Source organism: Primulina tabacum, chromosome 6 (assembly GCF_025594145.1).
Source record: "Primulina tabacum isolate GXHZ01 chromosome 6, ASM2559414v2, whole genome shotgun sequence".
NCBI classification, from domain to species: Eukaryota; Viridiplantae; Streptophyta; class Magnoliopsida; order Lamiales; family Gesneriaceae; genus Primulina; species Primulina tabacum.
The window spans coordinates 39,354,820-39,381,872 of NC_134555.1; the positions used below are offsets into that span (position 1 = coordinate 39,354,820).

The window sequence follows — 27,053 nt, forward strand, 5'->3', positions numbered from 1 at the left end:
TAATCCACTATTACGTGAATTATATATAATAATTTATATAATATGTTACAATGTAATTTTAAGAATTTTCAAAATATCTCTTTTTTTAGTTCTTATTTTTTCGTATTACGTAAACAAAAATCTAAAAATTTTATTAATTTTTCAATTTTAATTTAATTTTTTATAAGAATATTTATTAAAAAAATTGACTGACATATACGTAACACATGGACATGAGTAGTTCATCTTCAATTGTGCATACATACAAGGGCTGATCCACATGTGAGTCCACCCTGGCTGTATTTTTAATTGTTATGCAAAAATTTGTACGAAACGGTTTTACGATTCGTATTTTGTGAGACATATTTTTTATTTGAGTCATCCATAAAAAAATATTACTTTTTCTGCTAAAAATATTACTTTTTATTAAAAAATATCGGTATGTGTATTACTTTTAATTTGTGAATATCGATAGGGTCTCACATATAAAGATTCGTGAGACCGTCTCATAAGAGACATACTCTTAATTGTTTGACAAAAACTTGTATTAGACGGTTTCACGGGTCGTATTTTGTGAGAGGATCTCTTATTTGAGTCATTCATGAAAAAATTTTACTTCTTATGCTAAGATTATTATTTTTTTTTGTGAATATCGATAGGGTTGACCCGTCTCACAGATAAAGATTCGTGAGACCGTCTCACAAGAGACCTACTATAATTGTTTATATTGTGATTTTAGCTCAACTAGTATTTAGTTCAGTTAGTCAAGTAGAAAAAGAATAATAGAATCTTGAAAAATTAAGATTTTAACCAAGAAAATCTAATTTCTGTGAAATTAATTGACATATATTATAATTTATTTTGTTAAGAAAGTTTTTAAACCAGACGATACCAGATTGGCGTATATGGTAGTTGATGAAACACTTGTGTTCTGAACGTATGTATCAAGTGCAAAGCTTGAATAAATTTCAGAGGATCGCAGGAGGAGACAATATTTCACATACAAGGCATGCGTGTTAAAAACTACCTAAATTTTTCTGTTTTTCGGTATTTTCCGAAGCACTAGAAAGGCCTAACCGCGGTGCAGATCATGAACACATCATATGAATCTGAATGTTCTACCATATTAAAATTCTTCGATGTTGAAAAATCTGTAATCTTCAGAGCAAGATAAATACAGGTGGTTTTTGATATCATTCACAGGCGACAGGCCCGCGTTTTTTTCCTTCTACAATACTAATAATTGTTAAATTCTCCCTATATTGAATGTGCTGCTCCCCTCTATGTTCTTCAGGAGAAGGGAATGTTGGAAATTTCTAAACAAAGTCATGTTTCTACACATTTATGAACATGATAAACAATATGTGGAAGCAGATCGAACATTACTTCCGGCCATCTTTGAAGTTTTCTTTTTTTCCTCCGATTGAAGCCTTTTTAAGAGCACTCCAACTCTCTGTAAATGGTGTATTTTGTTCTTATGATGTGTGTGTTTAGGGACCTCAATCACCGTTATTTATAGGCATTTCTCATGCCATCGATGAGTTTATCGTGACCTCGAGAGTCAAAAGAAGTGACGCAGACGTGTTTCAATTTTCTAGAGTTGAGGCAATGCACGTACCGTTTTGCAAAATTGTAGACTATGACTATCGTTGTTCCCTACAGTCTTTTCTTCTTTTTGTTATGGGCCATTTTTTCTAACGGGGAAATTTAAAGAGCATTTGTACCATGGCTTCTCCATGATCGTAACACACTTGCGATGAGAACAAGCTCTGGAATTTGCTTCTTCTGATTTGTGCAGTGAACAGCTGCAGTTTCTATGATACGGCCTTCGCTCTTTCTCCATTTGGTAAAGTGATTTGCCTCCATGGAAGCATTCGCAATGGTGTTCATTTCTCCCCCGCTCTTTCTCGCCTTTTGTCTTTGAGATGAGAAGATTGGTGAAAAATATGAACTTCCCTGAAAGTTACGCACTCATCTTACATATATTTATGAACTTTCCTGAAAGTTACGCGGTCATTTACTATTGGCTTTTATTTTATTCTACTGGTAAATAAGTGAAAAGAGGAAAGGTCCACACAAAGGCTCGACAAGGAGGAAGAAGCTGTTAAAGACGTTGATAGTAATCTCAGAAGCTATTCATATTTTAGTCTGTGATCTTTTTTTAATGCTTTCAAATTTGGTTACAGGGAGCCAGGCCCGCAACTCGTCTTCTTCGTTTGTGTTTGATGGTTCCTCGGTGCTAGAAAAAACCTTAAATTTTTCAGAAATGTAAATTTGATGCATTGTTCACAACATGTTTTGAGTCTGTAATAATGGAGAAATTGAATGTACTTCGACATGCACAAACAAACATGCATGCATCCGTAGTGGCGAAGAAAATAAACCAGACTTCCATGCACAGAAAGTTCCATTAAATACACAGTAAAAGGAAACACTCCTGGAGTCATTTTCTTCCTCCGGATCAAAAGGGCCTACAAGAATCTATCTAAAAAGTGGGGGGAAGAAAAGAAATGGAATTAAGAAAAGAATCTAACCAGTTGTTAAGCTGCTCACCAATTTAACTGAATCCTCACTTTTGCATTCCCTACCCCTAACTGATGAATTAAAAATATTAGAATACTGAGAAGAGATGGGAGAAGCTGATACAGAAACAACCCAATCTTTCCTGATTTTCAGTTTGGGGAATGAAAGGGTCCTCCGTCGAGAACCAGAATGTGAACATTTGTTTTTCAAATTATGCAGTGCGCATGAACAATTGCGATGATATGGCCTCCCCGTTCAATATCCATGTCACACACCGATAAGCTTCCGTCGAAGACACACCAGAACATCATGTCTGCTGATCCGGTGCCCATTCTCTTCTTTACTTTCTACTGAGCGTGCCTTTTGCAGTACTTCATGTTTACTCAAGGGTTTATATAGGAGAAAAGGGTTTATTGACTGATGATAATTACTATGGTGATGTAGGAATAACCTAGAGATTGAGAGTGTCCATTTGGTATAGAGAATTTTAATTAGGGAATCACTTAGTTTTGTTTGACAAAGTCCCAACACTTTTTACAAGGGAAAATCTTGATTCCTACTTGTGGGGAAGCATGACGAAAGTCACCTTGTTTTTGTTTCCATTTGTTTGGAAATATGTTTGCTCATAGGATGCTCGAATTCCTACAGAACTAAGGATCTTGTGCTTTACTATGTCTTCACTTGATTCCATCATCAACATTTCTACAATTTTTACTTCGTCGATGTTAATTCCTTTACTTCCTACATACGTTTTATCAACTGATTTCTAAAAAGAGGTTTTTGTTCTAGAATTCAAATGGATTCCCCACTGTAATATTCGTTTGTCCTACGTTATCAACAGTCACGAAACCAAACAAGTGATCCGCAATAGTTCTTTTGGTTTCATCCTGATCCCACTAAAACAAACTTGTCTCCCCCATCGTCTACTACTTATATCAAATATTATGAGACAATTTGAACTCAATCAAGAATATTGTTTTCAATAATAATAAAACTATCTTTTCTTCAATCCCGTGGTTTTTATTTCCAAGTGCATCATCGATGATGCTTTCGGGCTATGTGTTAGTTTAGTCTTTTCCCTAGTTTTGACCGCACATACTTGTCAAATTGGTTGTTTACAAAGCTTCACTGTAACAGAAAACTTGGGCCTTGATGTGGCTAACTTGCCTTTCATGCGATGCCATGGTTATTACTCGTAATCCCGTTTTCCTTGAATAAAGATTAATCAAGCCCAAAAAAGGAAAACATTTATCGCTTAAACAGCATAAACAAGAAAACATTTACTTCAAGAAGTTAATGTGGCTTACACGTCTAAACGAACAACATCAATTTCATGCATATAGCCATAGATAAGATAACATATGAACCAACATGGTTAAAGCTCAAAACGGAAAGTATTTTTCTACGACAGAGTCCAAATGTAAACCTGGCCTCCACTTGTAGCCCCGGCAAGCATCCCAACGTTGCACGGATGGGCATCAAAACGGCATGAAATAGCAGAAACCAGTTCACTTTCCAAGGTAGTGACAATTTTTTCACTGGCAACAGAGATGACATCAATTCCTCTCTTCATATTACCAATGAAGACATATGAGTCATCCCAACCCCATATACCTCTGATCCAAATCATAAAAAAGGAAATGAGAATTACTGACGATTTCTTCATATTCAACCCACCAAGATTACAACTTAAAGAAATCAAACTCATGTTGACAATAGATAAATCATCCATAAAATTGAAAGTAACCTTCACTTTTGTGACTGAAAGAAACGTCTTACCTAAATGTGGAAATCCATCTTCCTGTTTGGTTATAATGAAAAACCATAGATGTGTCCTTGTAATTTGGACCACTAAATAAGCCAACAGTGTTATCCATGCTGCATAAACAGATGAAAATACACAAAAATTTCAAGAACTTGTTCAAACAGATATGATCAAGGCCACCGAATGAGCACGAAGAAGATTCCAAACAGCAGCTTGAAATTTAAGAGGCGGAACATATTTTGCAGTATACATTCTTATTGATTATGCATTCAACCAAGAACTCGACAAAAATGACAACGTTCATATTAGTTAGCCTTAATATGTAAGAAAGATAACCCCGTACGAACCTTGTAGTTGCCAGACACTTCCCAGTTGGTGAAAAGTAAGCAGATTGTATGGCTCTTTTATGCTTAATAGTCTGCAGGGGCTTTGGTTCATCTGCACTCAAGAGTCTCAAATCCCAAATGCAAGCAGTGCCATCTTTGCAGCTCGTAGCCATGAGATTACTGTTTTCTAAGTTAAAGTCTATGGTGTTAATCCTATCTTCATGCAAATCACATGAAGACGCGGATTTTGCTGCTCTCAAATCCCATATCTTGATTCCTCCTCTGCCTTCACTAAAGTATAAGGACTTGTTGTCGTGTGGATTTAGGGCCATTGAGTATATAGAGTATTCACTGGCATAAACCATATCAAACACCTCTTTCTCAACATCTAATAACCGCACAAACCCATCATAGCAAGAACTGTACAACTGCAAAAGTCAAAATAAGGAAATTTCAGTGCTCCAATAATAGTAAACAGATCTAAACGCACGAATATCATATTGAGATGCAAGCAATACTGGCTGACCACTTCACAGAACATGAACGATGTGTGCTGTAATGCAGGGCAAATGTATGTTCTAAACTACATGCTTAACAAGTACAAAAATAAATTTTTTTCCGGTTAGTGCATCCACAAGATAGTTCCTGCGTCAACATTGTTTTACTTGAGGCTTATATACAGAAAGAACGGTGTCTTAAAAAACCATTTCGATGATTAAGAGTTTATTTTACCAATATATCATTTCACATTAATCAGTTTTATCCCAGCTTCTCAGACCAACCACTGCAAGGACGATCTATGTTTCGAACAAGTATCTTACATTGATTTGTTTTAAAAAAAAGTTTAGGATATGAAACAATATTCTATAAAAATCATGACTTGTGGTTGCAACTCCATTCTACTTCCTTTCCGGAGTCATACTTAAAAGTGAATGAATAAATGAAAACATAGCAGACGATTGTTTAGCCTTGTACCCAATCCTTCAGATTTAGCCAAAAAATATATAAACATAAAAAGAACCAAATATATAGCTATCACATAAAAAGCATCATGAGATGTGCTCACCTTCGATATGGAAAATGGATCTATCACAATACCGGAAATTGGTCCCGAATGTGGGTGGTAAACATAAATGCCCCCATCATCTTCTTCTTTTGCTCCGACATTCCAAAACCCGATATTGCCATACTTGTTCCCTACCACAACCATTTGCATATCAAAAGTTGGGAAAAACCTAAAATTCAAAATTTTCCCAGTCACCACCCTTGCTATATTCTCTTGCTCCAATTTCAGGGCATCTACACGAACTGAACTGTACACCCTTTTCCACCCCTTTAGCTGCTCAAATGGTTTGCTTCTCCTCAAAGTTTCAATGGAATCACCGGGAAATTCATCACTCTCACGCAAAAGGGATTTTTCAGAGCATCTTAAAATGGTTGAAACAAGTGTCCTGTCTGAGGAATTATCACTGGTGCATGTATCTCTCATTGCAAGGGGGACTGGTTCATAAATGGAATTTGTAGATGTGGCGGTAGTTTTCAATTTCGGAATTTTCTTCGTCTGATTGTCGTCATCGTTATCATATTTCAAGCCACCAGCAGTAGATGCGTCAGGAGGCACTCCACGTTTCCTCAAAGACCGTCGTAGCACCACAGGGGTTTCGATTTTTGGTTTCTTTGTCGGACTGCTTTTATAAGATTTACACTGAGCTCTGCGATGGCACGGGTTTAATAAATGATAGATTAGTACTAAATAAAATTTAGGTATATTCAAAAGGCACAAAAATACAAAAGAAGCAGTTTTTCCACAAATTGGCACAAAGAGCAACGTCTGCAATTCCTCGAACAGGATATCTACAGTCGTGAACTATAAACCAATCAATCCCAACAACAATGTTACCCATAAAAACACTTATAAAAGGAGGAAATCTGAAACCTTTGGCGTTTGGCGGCGGCGGAGAGTTCGTTCACTCTAGAGTGAATCTTAAGTGCCGACAACATCTCGCCGTTGCGCTTCATGTTCTCCAGTCGTCTCCGCTCGTATTCCGTCGTCTTTTCACGCTCAGCCATTTCGCTTCTTGCTTGTGCTGTGATCGACGCACGATTTTAGGACATAACATACGCGGCTGCGCGCGTTATAATAAATTAAATTGGCGGGAAGAACGTCCGATTACGTGGCAAGTTTACGGCCTTTGCAATAAGAAGAGTACCGCGGTTTGCCTAGTTAATGAATTTCTTAAAAAAATATATTATATAACAAAGCCTTCCATTGAAATTTTTTAGCTTATTTGAAAAATTAAATATCTATTTTTACACTTTTAAGTAGCTAAACAACACAAGAACACACTTTTTATATATATATATTATATATATATATATAAATCAATACTAGTATTGTGAGATTGCCAATGAAAAATGTTATTAATTGATAATAATCATCATTTCCTATAATAATATATGAAAAATGATATAAATTTCAAAGTTTGAATATTTCTTATTTACGAGAGAAGGACACTAAAAAGAATAGGTCTCTTGTGAGACGATCTCACGAATCTTTATCTGTGAGATGGGTCAACCCTATCGATATTCACAATAAAAAGTAATATTTTAAGCGTAAAAAGTAATATTTTTTCATGGATGATCTAAATAAGAGATCTTTCTCACAAAATACGACCCGTGAGACCGTCTTACACAAGTTTTTGCTCACTAAAAATTAGTTAGTTGCGTAGAAAAAGAAAGATTGATTAAAAGTGCAATCTCAATTGATGATTTGTTTTTTTTTCTCTAATAATAATGTTCAGAATTTAAAACGAAATTTGAAAGTACACAAGATCAATACCAAAATAGATGTAAAAATTTTGGAATTTATATTATTAGAGACAAACTCGATCATACCAATGCCTAAGATTTTAGTTCAAACATTCCTATTTCCTCCGCTCTTCGGAAAAATAATTATCACTCCGTTGCTCTCTTGTTCCACAAACAGTGTATTGTCGTTGGATGGTTTCGATGTCCAGTCCCTTTAGCTTCACTACCGATTCGGCGGTAGTTTCGAACTCACCTTGCTTGCATGTTACAGGAAGAAATTCTCCGGTGAGGGCCGATTGATCGATCTTTAAAGGATCACCCTCCAAGAGACGAGCGTCTCCCTGGATAATATCTCCCAACTTGACACTGATCAAATCTCCAGGAGCAAGGATGGAGGCTTCTTGCTGGCTCCAATTTTGCATCCCTCAAAACCTGCAAACAAAATGAATCATGCCATTGAACGAAAGTATCTGATAAAGAACTACGTCTAGATGATCAAGGGCACCTTACTTTTAGGAGCGAGATCAGCCATATGGGCAGCTGCAGCGTTTCCTGCATTGTTTTCTTCGATGAAACAGATCGTCGAGTTGATAATAAGAAGAACGATGAGCCCGAGCTCAAGCTCGGCTGGTCTTTTGGGTCATGAGTTTTTGTCCAACATTACTATATTATTGAAATGTAGGCTATTGAAATCAACATATCCCCTAAATTCTCATATATTAGTTGATTTTTAAGTAATAAAAGATAGTCAAAGAGCTCTAAAACGAGCTTGTTTAACAACCTCGAAAACGAGTTTGCTTAATGAATCGATCTCCACTCAGACTCGTTAAACATATTAAACGATCTATTAACGAATCTAGCTCGAACGATTCGTAATCTCAATAATTTTCAAACGAGTCAAATTCATGCCTATGTATATCCTAAACGAAATGAGCATCTTATCTCTTATCTTGTCGTATACATCCCTGAGTTACATATGCAATCTAATATATATTAACATAAATATTGAACATTATATATTGATCTGGTTTTAATAAATATTTGAGTTATATTTATCTATTTAATATCAAATTGTGATCGAGATTTTATCCATATTATATTTAAGTTGAGGATATTTTGTAGAATAAAGCGAAACTTGATGTTTTTACATTTTATTGCTAAGAACATTAGATAGCATTATTTTAAAAATAAAAATGGTTTTTAATATAGTTTTTGAATATAATTCGAGGTTTTTCTAAAGCTTAATTAATTAATTAGTATATCGACGACGTATACAATTTATTCGATTTATATTTAAATGAAGATCAAAATATAATTATAAAAAATAAAAATAGATTAAAATGTTATTTTGATATATAAATTAAATAAATAAATAAATAAAGATGAAAAAAGACCAAGTATCCATTGAGCTACCGTAAGTTCCATAAAACTTCTTTTTTTAGTTGCTTTGGTTGACTGCAACACGTTTTCATGTTCCGTTGTTTGTTGCCGTGGTTACACGCGCCGCCTCACCGAACTTCGATCGCTTTTAACTCTCCGTCTGAATTCAGTTCTAGACACCTACCGATGTCTACCTCCTTCCGTATTGCCGTTGTTGGCGACGTCGTAATATGTCTCCCAATATCTTTACTTGCATGTTTCAATGGCGGACGCATAAAATTATTTGTTCGGATGAGTGATTTTGCTGCATACACAAGATTCTCTGAGTATCATTGTTTGATTTTGGAAAATTTTTGCCTTTTTTGAAGCATGATGATTGGAATCTAGAGGAAGATACCAAGGCTTTGCAGGTGTTAAAGGTATATTTTCGTTCTATTTAATGGTCTGGATATCATTTTGTGATTTTTGTGGCAGCTATCGGCTAGTGTGCCGAATTTTTTATTGAGTAAAAAGTCGAGAAACATTAGCGGCTATTGTTGAGTGTGCAGTTTTGTTGTCTTTTCGGCGCTTATGATCAAATAAAGTAATGTCTTTTAGCTAAGGAGAATTTCAGATTCCATGAGTAGTGGAGTAGATAAACTCTTGAGTAATGGGCTTCTTAGCGAGCACAAAATAAAGCATGAACCAAGTAGGGGTGGATATCGTGGCTTCTAGGAAGTAACTAAATTGTATTTCAGGCAATGAAGATACTGTAATTGTACTATGTTTGTCTTTAAAATTTGCCTCATAGGGGGGAACCTTAAATCCGTAAGGAAAAAATGATAGGTAGATTAAGGGAGTAGTATTGGCCTTTTGAGACATTTAGGATGTTGGCTGTTGCGGTGAAAAGTGAAGAGTAAAGTGTTTAACATATTTGATCTTGCTAAATGGACTCTAATATATTGACAAATGCCATGGTACAAGTTTGCAAGTACATCTAGTATTTGCTTTTGAGAAATGAAATTAGCTACAATTTTATAGAGAAAATGTCTGTTGGAATCTAAAGGGCCTGCAGATGTAGTATGATTTGTGCATATTATGGGGGAATTTTTTCTATTAAAGTCCATCAGATATTTGTAAATGAAATTACATGATTTTTGTATTTAGGAACAATTTAATTGAAGAAACATATTATGCTTCCTGGGTGGCGCTTGCGATTTTCTTACATCCTTTATGGTTTGTACCACTGCTTGTTTTTAAGGTCTCTTTTGTTTTTGACATTGTTTGAAAATGCAGCCAGACCTAGTGCTATTCACAGGCAGGTGCTCTGTCATAACCATCATTGCTGTATATTTTACCTATTGGCAGGCCAGCTTTCTTATTTTACTACATGCACTTCTTTAACCTAGATAATTGGTAGAAGATCCTTATCCCCTCTTCCCTCTTTTCTCGGTTTTTGTGTGGTTTTGATGGTGCCGGAACTTTGTACAGGTGATTTTGGCAATGAGAATGTTGATATAGTTGGAAGTGTTTCCAAGCTGGAATTTGCAAAAGCAGTTATTTTGGGAAACCATGATGCCTGGAATACTCATACGTTCTCTGCAAGGTGAGTTTTAAGTGATTTAGATTAGTTATTGAAGCTGAAAGGGATTTGAATTAATGGTAACATGCCTATTTTCTCCTGAAATCTATATATTTTCCTTTTCTTTTTGATTTCTCACGGTTTCATGTTGAAGCTCAACTCCAGCTTTATCTTATCTACTTCGTCCATCTTTATGAGCATAAACCATAGGGTTAAAGACTTATTCAGCATTCGATTCAGATCAATTTGATGTATTTATTTGATTGTATAAACAGAATTTGGATTAATATATTATTCAGGTTTTCACTCTCTGATTGTCTGCACATTCTTTTCCTTATTTGTTTCCCTTTCTCTCATGTACTCATGTTGTCCTCCCCTATTCTCGTTCTCCATTCTCTTCTCCTACTTCCACATCAAGGTTCAAAATATGGATTTCCTTCTTCATGCACCTATTGTTTCTTTACTTGGTTTGAACTTACCCTCACTCCCACCAAACACACACCCCCCCCCCCCCCCAACCGTCACGCACTTCATGAATGGAAGAAAGGTTATGGAGTTATATGATTGCCACCCTTTCTTATTTATTGTGCTGTAATCTTTCTTTGTAATTGATTGTATCATTATAATAACTCTAAAGCTCTAATAGTCTCAAAATGTTCATGAAGGGAAAAAGATGCTGTTCAACTTGAGCTTGAATGGTAAGTTTTTTGTTTTTTTAATGTACTTGAATGGTAAGTTCTGCTTCAATGAAGGTACGAGTTTACAGTTTTTGCCTTTGTTTCTTTTAATGTTTATCTTTGATAGATATAATTAAATATGCACCTAATCAATTTATCTTTTTGTTTCAATGGAATTTTAACAAAACTAGTATGATATATGCTTTCTACAAAGGCAAGAAAGTTCCAGATAACAAGAAACAACATTCCCTCGCGTACAAGAAACAACATTCCTTCATACCTCCTTAACCTATTGTAGACAACTTTGTTGGGAGCATACATTAATATTGTTTATGGTCCAAAGAGAAAAACTTAATATTCTGCTCCAAGAACTGTGAATCTGCTATTTAATACTAAATTGCTGACACGCCCATCATTAGCAAACTTTGCCATTTGATATTGCATATAACTTGCTGAGAGAATTCTTATTTTGTTAGAATGATGTATCATACAGTTATCTTTTTGTCAAACAGATCACTTGGAGAATGGACCCTAATTATTTGTTATCGTGGATAATGAAATCATATCTTAAATTTGTTAGAGTTGATAAATTGTGTATATCAACACTAACAACTTTTTGATAATCAGTCTCGGCGATGAGCATGTGGCCTATCGACGAATAGATTTTCCAAATTTGAAGACGAGCATTGTTGGTGGACGGCCGTTTTCTTGTGGTGGTGATCATTTGTTTCGGAAAAAACTTCTGATTGCCAGGTTAGCACATATTTTGACTTTATCTACCATCATAAGACTGCAAACTACCGACATATGTGTATATATATATCCATATATCTATAAAAGTGTGTATGATAAACAAAGTTTTTGCATTGTGATTCTACTACATTGTCCAAAAACTATGTATTGTTTGTATCAATTGCATGCCCATTGGTGAAAAAATATATAAAATTTAGGGTCAAATTTAGGATATTGAATTTGTAGAAGTCAACGTATTGCTTATTCATTTAATTGGTGTATTTATTTTTTTGAACTCATTAAATACATGAGGATTATAGTAGTGTTTTTTTTAATAGAAAATTACAACACAATAAACTTTGAAAATAATGTTACATAAAATTGAATGGATATTTAATAATAAAAATACATTAGAGAAATAACATTTTCTTGATACATAATTATTAGAAAAAGTATTAAAAGAATAGATTTTTGAATAAAAAATATATTTTTCATTAAAAATATTAAAAGGAAAAACATTTAAAAAATATATATTTATCTATTAAGCTTGTATAAGTGTAAAAATAATAACAAAATTTTTCATTATAAATTTTCTATTATCCCCTTAAACTGTGTATTGTTAGATTCATTGCATGGAAATTTATAAAATATTTTTTGAGAAATCTAATAACAATGATACATTAAAAATGAATATATGTTTGATAATAAAAATACATTTTTTTTATCTATATCTATATACATATAAAAGTGTGGATCATGGGCCATGTTTTCCATTTTTCAAAAGATATATCTATATACCTACAAAAATGTGGATCATATGCCTTGTTTCCAATTATCAGAAAATAAAAATGACCTCCTTCTCAATACAAATCCAAAAAATCAATAAGGATATATATGTAAAATTCTATTTTTTGTAAGGACAAAAATTAAATATTAAAATTTTATATTTATTCCACCTAATATATAATTAATTAATAGTCTAATTATTCAACCTAATATATAATTAATATTCTAACAAATGCTAATGATTAATTTATATCACTTCAAAAATAAAATATAACTCTTATATTAATTTTCTCAAATAATTCATTTTTATGCTATCTTTAGATGTTTTGTAACATATTTTATGGTTTTTTAACTAAGAAATAATAATTGAAATTAAAAAGTTTAATAAATTATTTAGGAGAATTTATATCAACAATTACGAATGTTAATATATTAATAATATCATAGAATATAAATCTGTTACAAGAATTTGAAGAGTTTAGCTATAATAAGAAATTTAAAGATTTTAGTAATATTTTTAGAAAAAAATTATATATCAAACAAATTTATAAATTTAATAAACAAAATTTGGTAATATTTGAAATATTTATTAAGAATGTTTAAGATTTAGGTATTAAGGGTCTAAAAATAAACCCGACCATGGTTTTCAAGAACAATGAAACCAAAATTAGAATTAAAATCTTTTCTTGGCTTCAATTCCAAAATCAACTTTCGTAATATTTAAATTTAAGACATAATTGTTAAACAATTAGTTTCACCGTCTCACATATTGCATGACTATTTTATTTGATATTTAAAAATGGATCGTAGTATCAATTTTTTAAAAATTTATATCTTAAACAAATTTATAAATTCATTACACAAAATTTGGTAGTATGTGATATTTTGATTTATAATTTTTTATTTCTATATATGTTTTTTAATTATTTACGAAATTTTAAGAAAATAAAAAATCTACAGTTAAGTAAGTGACAGAAATATTGTATATAATTTGAATATGATACAACTCTAAAACTTAAACAGCAAATGATTTCAAATGTTTAATACTACCACCTATTTGATATTTTAAAAAATAGATAATAGAAAAAAAATAAATCGAAATGTCTAATGTACATACATATATAAGCACTAACCACATGCAAATACATAAAAAATATATATATAACAATGATTTGTATCTGAAGGCTTGATGAAAAATATAAATTATATACTTTAAAAAAATTATTCATTAATTAATGTATATGAAATTACTTAATTGTAAAAAAATTATGTATTCACATCTATTTTTTTCAAGTGAGGTAATAACTATTCATATGAAATTTTATAATGTAATACATATATAATTTTGATTTTAAAAGATAGTAAAATTTTAAAAAATGAAAATCTGAAAAAAAAAAAATTATAACAAATGTATATGTTATATGCATGATTATTTATTAAACGGTATAACTAAAAAGTTACTTGCATCTACTCGTCAAAATCAATAATCAATCAAAGCCTTAAATATGTAATGCATGAAAAAGATATATTAATAAGCAATTAAATACACAGAAGTTATTTTCTTATGTAAAAAATATATATATGACACAATCTTTTTAATAAATATAAATTATAATTATCATTGATTAACATTTGTTAAAGTATTAGAGCTTTTAAATATGATATTTTAATATTTTTATTTAATATTTTGAAATCTAACTAACTAATTAACAAATACAAAAAATATGTTTTTTTATGAAAGTTTATTTCTTTGGTTATAATTCAAATTTTTATGGTGAAAATCATACCGGTATTTTAAAATTTTTATTTAATAATTATTGTATGAGTTTATTTGATTTTATTTTATATTTATCATATAATCTTATTTAAATGTGTATTCCATTACATATTTTAATTGATATATTATTTTAAAATTGTATTTAACAAGAAATGAATAGTAATCAATTAGTTTAGAAAAGATTGATTCTCATATAAAATTAACTATCTGTGATATATTATTCTAAAACCAAAAAGTAAAAAGTTATGTTGGAGGTTAAATATTATTTAAATTGGATATATATTATTTAAATTGAATATTATGGTTATATTTACTATCGATATTTTTCTTTAATTAGTTTTGATGAGTTAGTTACGAGTATATATATATAAACGAAATGAACTGAAACAAATCTTAATATATACCAACAACTTGAATTTTAATTTGGGAAACAATTTTGAAAGTAAGGTACATAAGTTTCTAATTAATTTATCCGTCTAATATGACAAGAGATTAAATCCAGATAAATAACAAAATGATTCAAATTATTTTTTAAAAAAATAAAAATTTTAATTTTTATTATAATTGGTATTTAAGTGAATCGCACTTGCTTCATGTTAGTATACTTAAAAAAAGTATATATGAGGCTGCTTTGAGGATATACGAGGCTGCTTTGGGGAGAGTCCAATTATTGTACATATTGCCAAAATTTTCTAGATATGGTGTGCGTGACTTGGCTGACAGTGCAAAAAGGATATATGACGCTGCTTTGAGGACTCCTGTCGATAATTCAGTTATATTTCTTGCTCATAATGGACCTACAGGTGTACAAATTTGCCTAAATAATGCAGTTTGTTTATTTGGTACATGAATTCAAAGTTGCATTATATTAATCAGAACTGTAAGTTCATGCAGGCCTAGGCACCGATATGGATGATATTTGTGGCAGGGACTGGATTCCTGGAGGTGGTGACCATGGAGATTCAGGTAAGCTTCTGAATTTTTTAATCCTTGGCTTCTTATTTTCTCAACTTTATATCGCCCAATTAAGATGTTTGATCAAAGTACTGGCTGTTATTCGAATTTTAATAAATTTATGTGCAACTTCTGATACAGATTTAGCTCAAGCAATTTCTGAACTAAAAATGAGCACCAAAATACGTATCCCATTGGTAGTGTTTGGTCACATGCATAAAGAGCTGGCATATGGAAATGGTGTCCGAAAAATGTTAGTGGTTGGCGAAGACAACACTATATATCTCAACGGGGCAATTGTTCCAAGGGTTAAACGAATAAGGAACAAAACAGGAAACAATTCAGAGAGCTCTAAATTGGGACAAACCTCAATCCCAATATCAAATGCTCAAGGCACCCTTCGAGCCTTTACAGTCATAGACATAGTTGATGGAAGTTTGATGAAAATTGTCGAAACATGGGTTTCAGTTCTTGGGGACAGAACCGCAATAGAAAACGAGCAACTTTTATTCAAGCGAAGTGGCTAGAGACATAAATTAGGAGCATGTAACAGTTTTATAGTCTAAGCCATTGAACAAAAAAGTCATCTCATCTAGTTCATCATAAAAATTTGGGGTCACATCTTGAACTTGAATTACAAATCATGCCATGTAGAATTTGAAAGATTTTTGCAGATTGCTATAGATCAAAGATGAGTTTACTTGGCTTATGATTGTATTTGTTGTTTTTTCTGTTCTTTGTGGGATTTTTTTTATTCACATGTGAATGTGTTATTGACGGAATCAAATGGATTCCTTACCAGTGGCGAGCTCTCAGAAAGATTTATGTGTGCTTGCTTGATGCTTGAGGTTGTGGGCTATTTACGTGTGCACATTGGATTTTAAAATCATTCTTGTTTGATACATGTTGACCTCACCGCACGTTATCTGGCCGGACTTCCTACTAATACTTTGCCAGGATCTGTTTCTATATCATTTGCATTTGAGCCGTAGGGTGGGATTTGACTTGCAGAGCAAGATTGTGCAATAGGCTATGATAGAGATTATGTTGTATCAAATCTTACATTTTCAAGAAATGATTTACTTAAATTACTTGAGAAGTCTTTTGCATTCATGATAAACACTCGGTATTCTGACCCAGGATTCTAGACAGTTGGAATTGAAATAACTTATGATTTCATGCTTTTAAGAGCTATTCTTAATGCAGCTGTTGACCGACCTCCATTGTTATGAATCTTGGTAGTTTGTTGACTGGAAAATTAGAATTCCTTAGTAATTACCTAATATTCTTCTTTGTCTTCTTCTGAATTTTTTTTTTGGCCCAACTTGAAACAAGTATTCAATTGAACAGGCAGTCTTCAAGTGACCTTACAAGTTTAGATCTGTTGACTCATTTTTAATAGTAGTTATTTGGTGGGAACCCTCCTTTAAAAAGCTTTATGTTTCAATATTTAGTTCTCTTTATGCCTTACCTTTTGTTGGTAAATATAAATACTCTCAAAGCATTTAATTCTTTGGGCTCTTGGCTTTTGATCCACTCAGTCTTCAGCTTTAAACTGTGTAGCATTTAAAAAAGAAACAATAGTTGTAGCTTGCCCCCCACCATCTTTGTTTGGACCTATAATGAGTTGTGGTCCTTGTGGATATTTTGTTTTATTATCGTGTTTCTCTTTTTTTCCCTCTCTCTTTCTATATATGTATATTATTAATTATAAAGTCATTGTTAGACTTGAGAATATGTGTGGCATTCATTTATGTACAGATGGATATATAACTTAAAAGATATGAAAAATAAGCAATTGAAGTGGAAGTTGTGGATTGTTTCAATGGCCAAAAGAATTTGTGAAATTTTAATTATGTACCCAAACAAGAAGGGCTTATTTAAGCATACCAATGGCCGTAGCTGTAATTATCTTCTTACCAAAAAACTATGTGAGGGGCCATTGTTGTCAATATAAGCTATGAAACAATATACATTTTGAGTGTATCTCTGGGTTTTTTTGGTAAGAAACTGACATACTTTGGCTGTTGGTTATTGATTTTTTCTAAAAGTTATTTTGCATGGATTACCGAGATTGATTACTTTCAAGCCAATAGGCAATATTTGATTGCAAATATAAATTTTCACATGAAATAAGAGAAGTTGAAGCTGAGATTGTTTCGACTCGTTAGGCAATAATCAAATACACAGAGAGTCATACAGATGTCATGAATTAAATGTTCTTTCTTGAATGTATCAATTACTATTTCAAATCTTTTACCCATTTTTCTTGAAAATAATAATTAAAAAAAAGGTTGTAAAAGGGAAAGGAAAAGGAAAAGGGGGAACAAATAATGCATGAATGAATATTAAGGAATCGTCAAAAAAGATGGCTTAGCCAAATACTGAGGGAATGTCTGACTCTGACAACCCAATCTGCACTTCCCTCTTAGATCTATGGCAGCCTTTGACCGAATCTTAGCCGTCCATCATTCTCCCGACCTCCACTTTAATCAATCAACACCATCTTCCCTATTTCCCTTTTCTTTAATAATTTCTTCCTTTAATTCATTTTGATTTTTCTTTTTTGACGATGGTTCATTTTCATTTCATTTCATGTTATCTCTACTCTATTCAAATGGCCAATCAAATTGCAACTAAAAAAATTATATTTTATATAAATAATTATAAAATTTACAACTTAAATTGTGTATTCTCATAAAACTTTGGATTTATTTAATATTTGTGTGAATACTATAAATTTCGATTGGAATATGCTTTAAAACATAAAATATAATATAAACGATCGATTGATAAGAACATCCAGCTACCAAAATCAATACCCCTCGTGTCCTGGAAATTCTAAAATTGGTCCCAATATCATAAACAAATTCCACAAATGCAAACAACCAGGGTCAAACTTGACTTTTCACATATACATCAATAATGGCTGCCCATAAACCATCACATAAACATTGTGTACGTCTGTATTTTATTCGGACAAAAACTTGTATGAGACGATTTCACCAGTCGTATTTTGTAAGATGAATATCTTATTTGGGTCATACATGAAAAAATATTACTTTTTATGCTAAAAATATTATTTTTTATTGATAATATCGATAAAATTGTCTTACAGTGTAAAAATTCGTGAGATTTATCATCGTTTATTACAATTTACAACTCATCCACGAAAAGTAAACAACAAAGAAAGAAACATGCAACACACAAAAACACAAACTTCCTTCTCTTTTGTACTTTGATTTCCGATTCCCTGTCTCCATCCTCCGCTTATATCGGATCTTCCTATATCTCCATTATTTTCATCGTCGACTCACAAAACCAGAAAGCTAGCGCAGAGTTTTTTTTTAAGGAAAGCAAGAAAACCCAAAAAAATAAAGAACGATTGGCATATCTATGTCCAACAAAATTAAAATTCATTTCCCACGATTTTGCATGTCGAAAGAGGTGTATTGATGGCTTAAGTGTTGTGGGTCGTGTTAAAGATTGAATTTTTCGAAAAGGGTCTTCGTAAATTCATGGGAAATGTGACGTCCAGCGTGGCTGCAAAGTTCGCATTTTTTCCGCCAGACCCACCAACGTATGAAATCTACAGAGATGAGGGAAATGGGAAACTATTGATGAGTGGATTGACTGCTGACAAAAATGTTGACGTGCATTTGCTTGAGACAAAGGACTGTAACAAGATTGTGGCCACATATTGGAAACATCCTACGGGGAGATTCACGATATTGTACTCTCATGGTAACGCTGCTGATTTAGGGCAGATGCAAGAGCTATTCATTGAGCTTAGAGCTCACCTTCGCGTCAATATTATGAGGTCTGTCGTTAGATTCTCTGTTTTTCTTGATCTTATGTTGTCATGTATGTGAGCAAATTTTGTGTGTGTCTTTATTTTTTGGTTGTTTCATCTCTTGATGGTTCTATTATTCTGCTTTTTTGTTATGGGCATGGATGGGGATTTGGTTGTGGAACAACGGTGATTTGAATTTGAAAATTAAGTTAATTGGTGGGGTTTCGAATTGTTGTAGGCTGGATTTTGGGGGCTTAGGTTCGATATCGAAGAGGGTGTGTTTTCCTATATTTTTGACGGCATAGTTATTAGTAGGCTGCAAGCCAGTCGGCTTGACCCGTTGAACTAGTAGTTTCAGATTTGTCTTTGCTTTACCCTCTCCCCTTGACAATCCGTCTTGCGTGGATAGCATTTCTTCCCCTGAATAGTCTATGTGGCTCCCCAATTCCGTTGTTTCGGATACTAATACATTAGTTTTAGTTAGAATATTTGGTCTTTCCACACACTAATGAGTTACAGATTGAACTGCATACATCTGTATCATTTTGCTCTTTTGCCCCAGTTTTGCCTTTACCAATTTGTGTTTCTGTTTGTGAGTCATGATCTCAATTAACTGATTTAATGGTTGCTCGTGTCTGATTACAAAATGCATTGATTGACCATTGGATTTTGTATGAAAAAATATTTAGACATGAGGTTATAGATTATCATGATTCTCACTATTAGTGGCGTTCCATTTTCTTTTGCTCTGTTGCAGCTATGACTATGCAGGATATGGCGCCTCGTCTGGGAAGGTGAGAAGCGGTCTTTATTTCTTTTTTGGTTCAAAATGGTTTTTGAGCATGTTGTTTACCGCATTAAAATTGTAATAGGAATCAAAAGTATACAACAGAAGTGATTCGATCTCCATATCAATATGAATAATAGAATAAAGAAATTGTAGAGCAATTCTGATAGTTACTGTTTTACCTTTGGTTTATTGAGAAATGATCTTTGTGAGTGACAGCCGTCCGAATTCAACACATACCACGACATTGAAGCTGTATATAATTGTTTGAAGAACGAGTATGGAATCAGGCAAGAAGATGTGATTCTTTATGGCCAATCTGTCGGGAGTGGTCCTACGTTACATCTCGCTTCTCGCTTTCAAAGGCTGAGGGCTGTCGTTCTTCATAGTGCAATTCTTTCAGGCATACGAGTTCTGTACAATGTCAAGGTGACATTCTGGTTCGACATTTTCAAAGTGAGTCTGTCAACTATGTATCAACTATCTTCCCCTTTCGTACTTAACATGGGCTCTGATTCTCCTGTCTTCTTATTTTTTCCAGAACATAGACAAAATCCAGAATGTCAGCTGTCCGGTTTTAGTCATACACGTGAGATTTCCCAAACCTTGTGAAAAGAATTATTGTTTGATTCCTCATTTGTAAAAACAAAAACAGTTACAAAATCCAAATCAACAAGTTAGATAATGCGGTTTCAGGACTTCTGCATCTTCTCTTTATAAGGTTAGGTAAAAAAACTTGTTTCTTTGTGTTGTTTCCAGGGTACGAATGATGAGATTGTTGATTGGTCTCACGGTAAGCGACTGTGGGAACTTTCCAGGGAGAAATATGATCCTTTATGGGTCCGAGGTGGTGGACACTGTAATCTTGAAACATTTCCAGAGTATATCAAACACCTACGCAGATTCGTGAACGCGATGGAGAAACATTCTTTCTCGAAACGAAGCAAGGTAGCACTTGCTCCTGCCCCGAACGTAACGGAATCCAAACACAATAGATGCTTGAGATTCGTCAAAAAATAAATGCTCAATTTTTTATATCTCGCTTAGCAACTGCCACAGACCTCATTTGGTGTAATTTTATCAAAAGATTGGACGCACATTCGCGAGTTAGATGCGAGCTTAGTGGATTCAGTGGATGTTGAATTAGCAGAGTCGATATGCTTTGGGTAGTTGAAAGTAGAACTGTGGTTCTTGAAGCTTTGTCCCAACTGATCTTGATGCTTTAAGACATTGTTGATGCCTTTGAAAACATCCCTTCACGAAAGAAACGTAGATGTCTCTTTTGTAAATACCGTTCTGTTCTTTTCTGCTTTTTCTTTTTTAAGGCACCGGATGATCTTTTGTATCTTGTTTTCTTTGTTATTACTATTTTTTTTATATATATTTAAAACAGAAAAATAATTTTTATTATTAAAATGTTAAAAAAAATGAATGTATTATTAATTTTTCATGTATGTTATGGCATGCCTTATAATAGTTTTTGAAAAAATTTATAATATACTTAATAAAAGGACAAAATAATAATATTACATTAAAAAACACAGTTTTAAAGGGTGTCTGAGGAGATTCAAGTGAGCGATAAGCTGATGGTTATGAGTTCGTTTCTCCGGTCAATATTTTTTTAGATAACTACATGAAGTACATGTGATACATGTTGACACTAATTATATATGATATGAATTAAATACAAACTCGAAAAAAATGTTGTCCGTCCACACACTATACATTAGGGAGAGTAACAAAAAAAAAAAAAAAAAAAACAATTTAGATGGAGATGAAATGATATAGAATATAAAGATAAAACAACATATATCAATTCAAATTTAATTCGAATTTATAGTCTGACCACAATCATCTACTATAATTGCAACGTCTCACTAAATGTATATCCTAGAAATAAATAATAAGTACAATAAGAAAAAAATAGATGATATAACACTTTGAAAATAAAAAGAAATAATGGTGATTTTAATTTTTTTGTTGTTGTTCATTTTCTAATATATTTAATTTATAATTCATTTGGACGACTCTTCATTCAAAGCATTCAGATACTTTATCATGTGTCTTTCATATATATAATTTTTGAAGTTTTTTTTTTAAAAATCTAATTACATTAAAATTTATTTTTAATAATTCAATGAATATATTCAAATGATAGTGAAATAACTCAATAATTAATTTAAAATTTAAATGAAAGTCCAAGAAAATTATTAAAATGAAAAAAATAATTGATACTAATATTAAATAAATTTAATAGTATGTTTTTTTAAAAAAAATTTAACTCAAACATTTAGGAATATGGAAATAACTTATTGTTACATTCAAACTAAAATATAAATATAATTCAACTTTATTTCTCATGCTCATTTATAATTGGAAAATTTTTATATCATCCACACATTTATATGTATATAATATATAATGAAATAATTTGTTTAAGAAAAAATAAAATAGAATGAAATATGACATAATTATATATTATAATGAAAGTAAGACAAGAGAATAAACTCAAAACCACAAAACCATAACAATAAAATTATTTAATTAGTATTAATTATTAATTAATAGACTAAATATGAAATTACGACATATTTTACTTGATAATGAAAATAAATGTAATTATGTCCGTTCATAATTAGAAAATTTTCTATTATCTATAATTTTATAGATACATAGATAAGTATATTTATATAAGATTTGAAAGATATTATAATTTATGGATTATATTAATTTTAAAAACACAAAAATTTTTGTGAGACAGTTTCACGGATCAATTTCGTGGGTCGAATATCTTATTTGAGTCATCCATGAAAAAATATTATTTTTTATGTTAAAATTATTACTTTTTATTATGAATATCGGTAGGGTTGACCAATCTCACAGATAAATATTCGTGAGACCGTCTCACAAAAAATCTACTCTTTTAAAAATGATGTATGAGAGAAATTGAGTCAAATAGAAATATGTACAAATAACGTGGTATTATTATATGATCATTTTCTTAAACTTATTATAATTTAATACATATAATATAATTTTAGAGAACAAGTAAATAAAACCAAAAGGAGAAGAATCCCGAATTCCGAACATTACCGACATTTGATCCATTTACCAAATTCAGCGTTTCACGCGGACTCTTGATCTCCACTTTTCTCATTACATCCTTGGAGGGAGGGAGAATCATCCTTTCTGGGATTTCACGAACTAATCGAAAAACAAGGAAGAAGCAAGTTGACGACGAGAGTCGGGTTAGCGGCAATTCGAAGAGAATGGTGAAGATCACGGCTTTGATGGTACTGAAATGCGACCCGGCGGGTTCGGACCCCGTGATCTTGGCAAACGCGTCGGATCTAAGCAGTTTCGGTTTTTTTCAACGACCCAGCGTTAGGGAGTTCGTCGTTTTCGTGGGTCGGACCGTGGCGAAACGGACCCCTCCCGGACAGCGCCAGTCTGTACAACATGAAGGTTCGATCTTTGGATGGAAACCTGTTGTTTCTTCGATGCATACTTTATTTGTTCTCTGTTTTTGTATTTTGTTTGTTTTGAATTGATGATTTTAAAGGGAATTGTGCTAGGTTTTGGATGAAGTGGGATAAAATTGCAATTCATATTAAGACCTTATCTTGTATAGTTGTGTTACAATTCTCTCCCCAAAAGATGATTTGGTATTAGTGTGTCATGAAAAGTTGGTCATAGACATTAATGGAATACACTTCGATTCATGGGTAAATTCGAGCGAGCTGAAATAGTAAAGTAATCGTGTTTGAGGAAGAAGCTATGATCATCATCCCCTTTGCACAATCTTTTGAGCACTAGCCATGGCTTGATTTTTCGAAATTGCGTATTTCATCCAAAACGTTTGGGAACTATTGCTTATTCAGGATGCAAGATGTTTTTTTTTGAGCTGCTAATAGTTTGGGTAGGAAAATGAGGCAGAGCCTTCATAGGTTATTATCATGTTTTGGTTTCCGTCTGTATGTGCCATACTGAATGTTCAAGTTTATCTCTGCGATTTTTTCGGAAGAATCTGACAATGTTATTCTTGTGGCTGTTTGAATTGAGTTTGGTGTGGAACACATGCCGTGATCCAGGGACTTGACAATTTCCCTTCGTTGTTAAAATGCTTACTTTATCTCTTGAAGTTTATCAATTAAATTTGACAATGTCGTTTGATTCAACTGGAAATCAGAATACATGGTTCATGCGTACAATAGGAATGGTTTGATTTCGTTGGGTTTTATGGACGATCACTATCCAGTCCGGAGTGCATTTTCATTACTCAACCAGGTAAAAGTCTTTTGGAATTCATTGAGAGTTATTTTTCTATCGGCTAGTCTCAAATTAGAAAGGTTATGATTAATTTTCAGGTATTGGATGAATACATAAAAAACTTTAGTGATTCATGGAAAACTGTTCAAGCCGATAGTACTCAACCATGGCCCTATTTAACCGAAGCAGTAACCAAGTTTCAGGTATTGAAGTCTCTCAGAGGCATTAATCTCAATGCTTTCAAAAATTTAACATTGTGAATTTACCCAAAACGAGTTGTGTTTATTACCATTTGTCTTAACTTTTTAACTTAAACTGTTACAGGACCCTGCCGAGGCCGACAAGTTGTTGAGAATTCAGCGTGAATTGGATGAAACCAAAATTATTCTTGTGAGTGTTCTCTTCCAATTTTAGCACCGGTGGCACCTATTTAGATGTTTCCGAATTTCAGCATTTGGTCATATACAAGCAGATGTTTGTTCTCAAAGTTTGCATCTTTTATTTAGAAAGTTAAAAACAATTGCCCGCTTGTTAAGATCGTTGCAGCATGTCAATTATTTAACTGATCAGTAATTGCATGAAATCGATGTGTTCTTTTCCTTTATTAAACTTTAATTTGTTATATAATCTATGTTTTGCTTGTATCTCAGCACAAGACTATAGACAGTGTCCTAGCACGAGGTGAAAAGCTAGATAGTTTGGTGGAGAAAAGTTCCGATCTCAGTGCAGCCTCTCAGGTTCAGAAACTTAGTTTTGCTTCTTTCCCTGTTTTTGAACACATTCTTAGAGTTTACATGTGATGTTAACACTTCAATTTCAATCTGCATCAGTGGACAAATTAAATGCTCGCTTATTTCACGCTTCATTTAACATGGTCGCACCTTTGCTTGAGTTACTGATGATTAGTACATTTGGTTAAAATAGAAATTGGTCTTTTTTCGTTTTTATACTCCCGAATATTTTCTATCTTCTAGTAACGGCTTTTTCCGGATTTCTTCAAACAGATGTTCTACAAGCAGGCTAAAAAGACCAATCAATGTTGTACCATCTTGTAAGTTGCTTTCACATAATATCACGGGGTTGATTGCTTTGGTTCTCTTGTATCTTGATATTTTACATTTGAGAAAAGGGAAAAAAAACCCGGTAAAGGTCTTTGTAGTATACCTCCTGTGAGCGCTTCTTGAGTCTGGTTTAATTTGTTTATAGCATTATTTGATATTATAAAGGTTCGTTATCAAAATCAAATACATTAATGTGCACACTCTTATTTAGATAGATGTCCAACAAAATCATCCAAATTCTTGAATGAACTTCCCGCTTCTTTGATTGCATCTGTGGCAGCCTTGCTCAATTCCATGGCACGAACCCTTTTCTCCGTCCACCTTTCAGATGTTGTTGAGGCCAAAATCCGTGCTAAATCATCCGAACCAAGCACGGTTTCATCCCCCTCACATACCCTAATAGCTACATTTAACTGATCCACAAGCAAAGTAGCATTAGAAAATTGGTCGGCCCCCATAGGCCATGCCAACATTGGAACTCCAGCCATGATGCTCTCGAGGATCGAATTCCATCCACAATGAGTCAGAAACGCTGCCACAGCTTTATGTTTCAGTATCTTCACTTGCGGCGCCCACCCTTGGATCACAAGTCCCCTACCGGCCACTCGGTCCTCAAACCCGGGTGGTATCATGCCGTGGTCTCCTTGATTTGCATGCCCCCTCGTTGGGCCCTTCACAGCTAAAATAAATCTTACCTCACATTTCTCCAACCCTAGGGATAGTTCCTCCATCTGCTTATTGTTCAATACAGCCTGGCTCCCGAAACACACGTACACCACTGTATGATCATCGCACTTGTCCAGCCACGAGTTTATCTCCGTGGCCTGACACCGAACTGGTGCGACCTCTCTCCGCAGGTCCAACTTCATCGGAGGGCAAAAGTGGCCCGACTGAAAATACCCTGTCATGGCCCAAATCTCTAGCATGATGATCCAAATAAACACTTTCCAATTCAATAAACGTGTTGAACACCATCCCGTTACTAGCCAGATTTGCCCTAAACGAATCTTTAATGAACTCCGAATCTGGGTCTCCCTCGACATAGCTCCTATAAACTGGTGACAGCTGCCACCAGGGATAAACTGGGGAATTGGGGATTTTGGTGAACTCCACCAAATCGTCGACGTTTTTCCTCTTAGGCATTTCACGCCATAAAGAGTGAACCATAGACATACCAAAAGCGCCAGAGGGGGAGAAACAAAACCTGGCTATATCAAGCTCACGGGCGAGGTTGTTGGTCCACCCTAAGAACATGTCGGAAACGATAGCCACCGGCGGCGAGGCGTGGTTGCGGAACCAGTCGAGTAGAGGATCGTAGAGTCGACCCAAAGCACACAGCATAGTGCGGAAGCCTCCGGCGGGGAGATCGACGGTGTTTTCTACGCCGGGTGGGATTTGGGGGTGGAGAGGAAAAGGGAGAACAAGTGGGGTGATGGAGGTGGGGTGGGTGGAGAGGAGTGGAGTGAGCTGGTGGAGGTTCCTAGGAGTGACGAGTATGGTTATGGTGAGGCCGCGGATGGCGAGGTGGTGGGCGAAGTCTAGGAGGGGTATCATGTGCCCCTGCGCAGGATAAGGGAATACCAGGATGTGTACACCACCGGTTTCAGACATTGATGCTTTTGTTTGTCCGAAGATAGAGAGGAGCTATATAAAATGATGGGAACGGGCCCACATGCACATTACAATTGTACTTTCCCCATTTGAAAATTTGAACAATACACAGCTGGAAATATAATAATAATAATAATAGATTATTACCTAACAAAAGGAAGATATAATTTATGTCATATTTGTTTGTTATACACATCGATATTATAAATAGTTGGTACTTTGTGAGGCGGTCTCACGAATCTTTATCTGTGAGACGGATTAACT

The 27,053-nt window shown here is 33.6% G+C and overlaps 5 protein-coding genes across 5 annotated transcripts; 3 read left to right on the forward strand and 2 right to left on the reverse strand.

The window, feature by feature from the left end:
* Positions 1 to 3,767: 3,767 nt before the first annotated feature.
* On the reverse strand, positions 3,768 to 6,783 carry LOC142549440 (uncharacterized). Its single transcript, XM_075658391.1, has 5 exons — positions 6,530 to 6,783; positions 5,660 to 6,305; positions 4,615 to 5,021; positions 4,282 to 4,380; positions 3,768 to 4,118 (listed from the first exon to the last, which is right to left on the reverse strand). Exons 1-5 carry the CDS (start codon positions 6,661 to 6,663, stop codon positions 3,905 to 3,907), a joined length of 1,500 nt encoding a protein of 499 aa, XP_075514506.1. The 5' UTR covers positions 6,664 to 6,783; the 3' UTR covers positions 3,768 to 3,904.
* Positions 6,784 to 8,814: 2,031 nt separating this feature from the next.
* Positions 8,815 to 15,838, forward strand: LOC142549441 (uncharacterized). The gene is made up of 9 exons (XM_075658393.1): positions 8,815 to 9,006; positions 9,150 to 9,200; positions 10,057 to 10,078; positions 10,252 to 10,366; positions 11,008 to 11,040; positions 11,647 to 11,772; positions 15,011 to 15,117; positions 15,209 to 15,280; positions 15,410 to 15,838. The coding sequence occupies exons 1-9, from the start codon at positions 8,872 to 8,874 to the stop codon at positions 15,793 to 15,795; spliced, it is 1,047 nt and encodes a 348-aa protein (XP_075514508.1). The 5' UTR covers positions 8,815 to 8,871; the 3' UTR covers positions 15,796 to 15,838.
* A 2,572-nt stretch (positions 15,839 to 18,410) lies between these two features.
* On the forward strand, positions 18,411 to 21,181 carry LOC142549442 (uncharacterized). Its single transcript, XM_075658394.1, has 5 exons — positions 18,411 to 19,088; positions 19,819 to 19,855; positions 20,068 to 20,304; positions 20,390 to 20,437; positions 20,608 to 21,181. The coding sequence occupies exons 1-5, from the start codon at positions 18,787 to 18,789 to the stop codon at positions 20,866 to 20,868; spliced, it is 885 nt and encodes a 294-aa protein (XP_075514509.1). The 5' UTR covers positions 18,411 to 18,786; the 3' UTR covers positions 20,869 to 21,181.
* Positions 21,182 to 22,897: 1,716 nt separating this feature from the next.
* On the forward strand, positions 22,898 to 25,364 carry LOC142549444 (VAMP-like protein YKT61). The gene is made up of 6 exons (XM_075658396.1): positions 22,898 to 23,313; positions 24,038 to 24,135; positions 24,216 to 24,320; positions 24,442 to 24,507; positions 24,768 to 24,854; positions 25,122 to 25,364. The coding sequence occupies exons 1-6, from the start codon at positions 23,118 to 23,120 to the stop codon at positions 25,170 to 25,172; spliced, it is 603 nt and encodes a 200-aa protein (XP_075514511.1). The 5' UTR covers positions 22,898 to 23,117; the 3' UTR covers positions 25,173 to 25,364.
* On the reverse strand, positions 25,305 to 26,871 carry LOC142549443 (UDP-glycosyltransferase 89B2-like). The gene is given in 2 exon segments (XM_075658395.1): positions 25,305 to 26,005; positions 26,007 to 26,871. Coding segments are annotated over 2 exon segments (1,407 nt in total). The 5' UTR covers positions 26,790 to 26,871; the 3' UTR covers positions 25,305 to 25,381.
* Between the last annotated feature and the right edge of the window lie 182 nt (positions 26,872 to 27,053).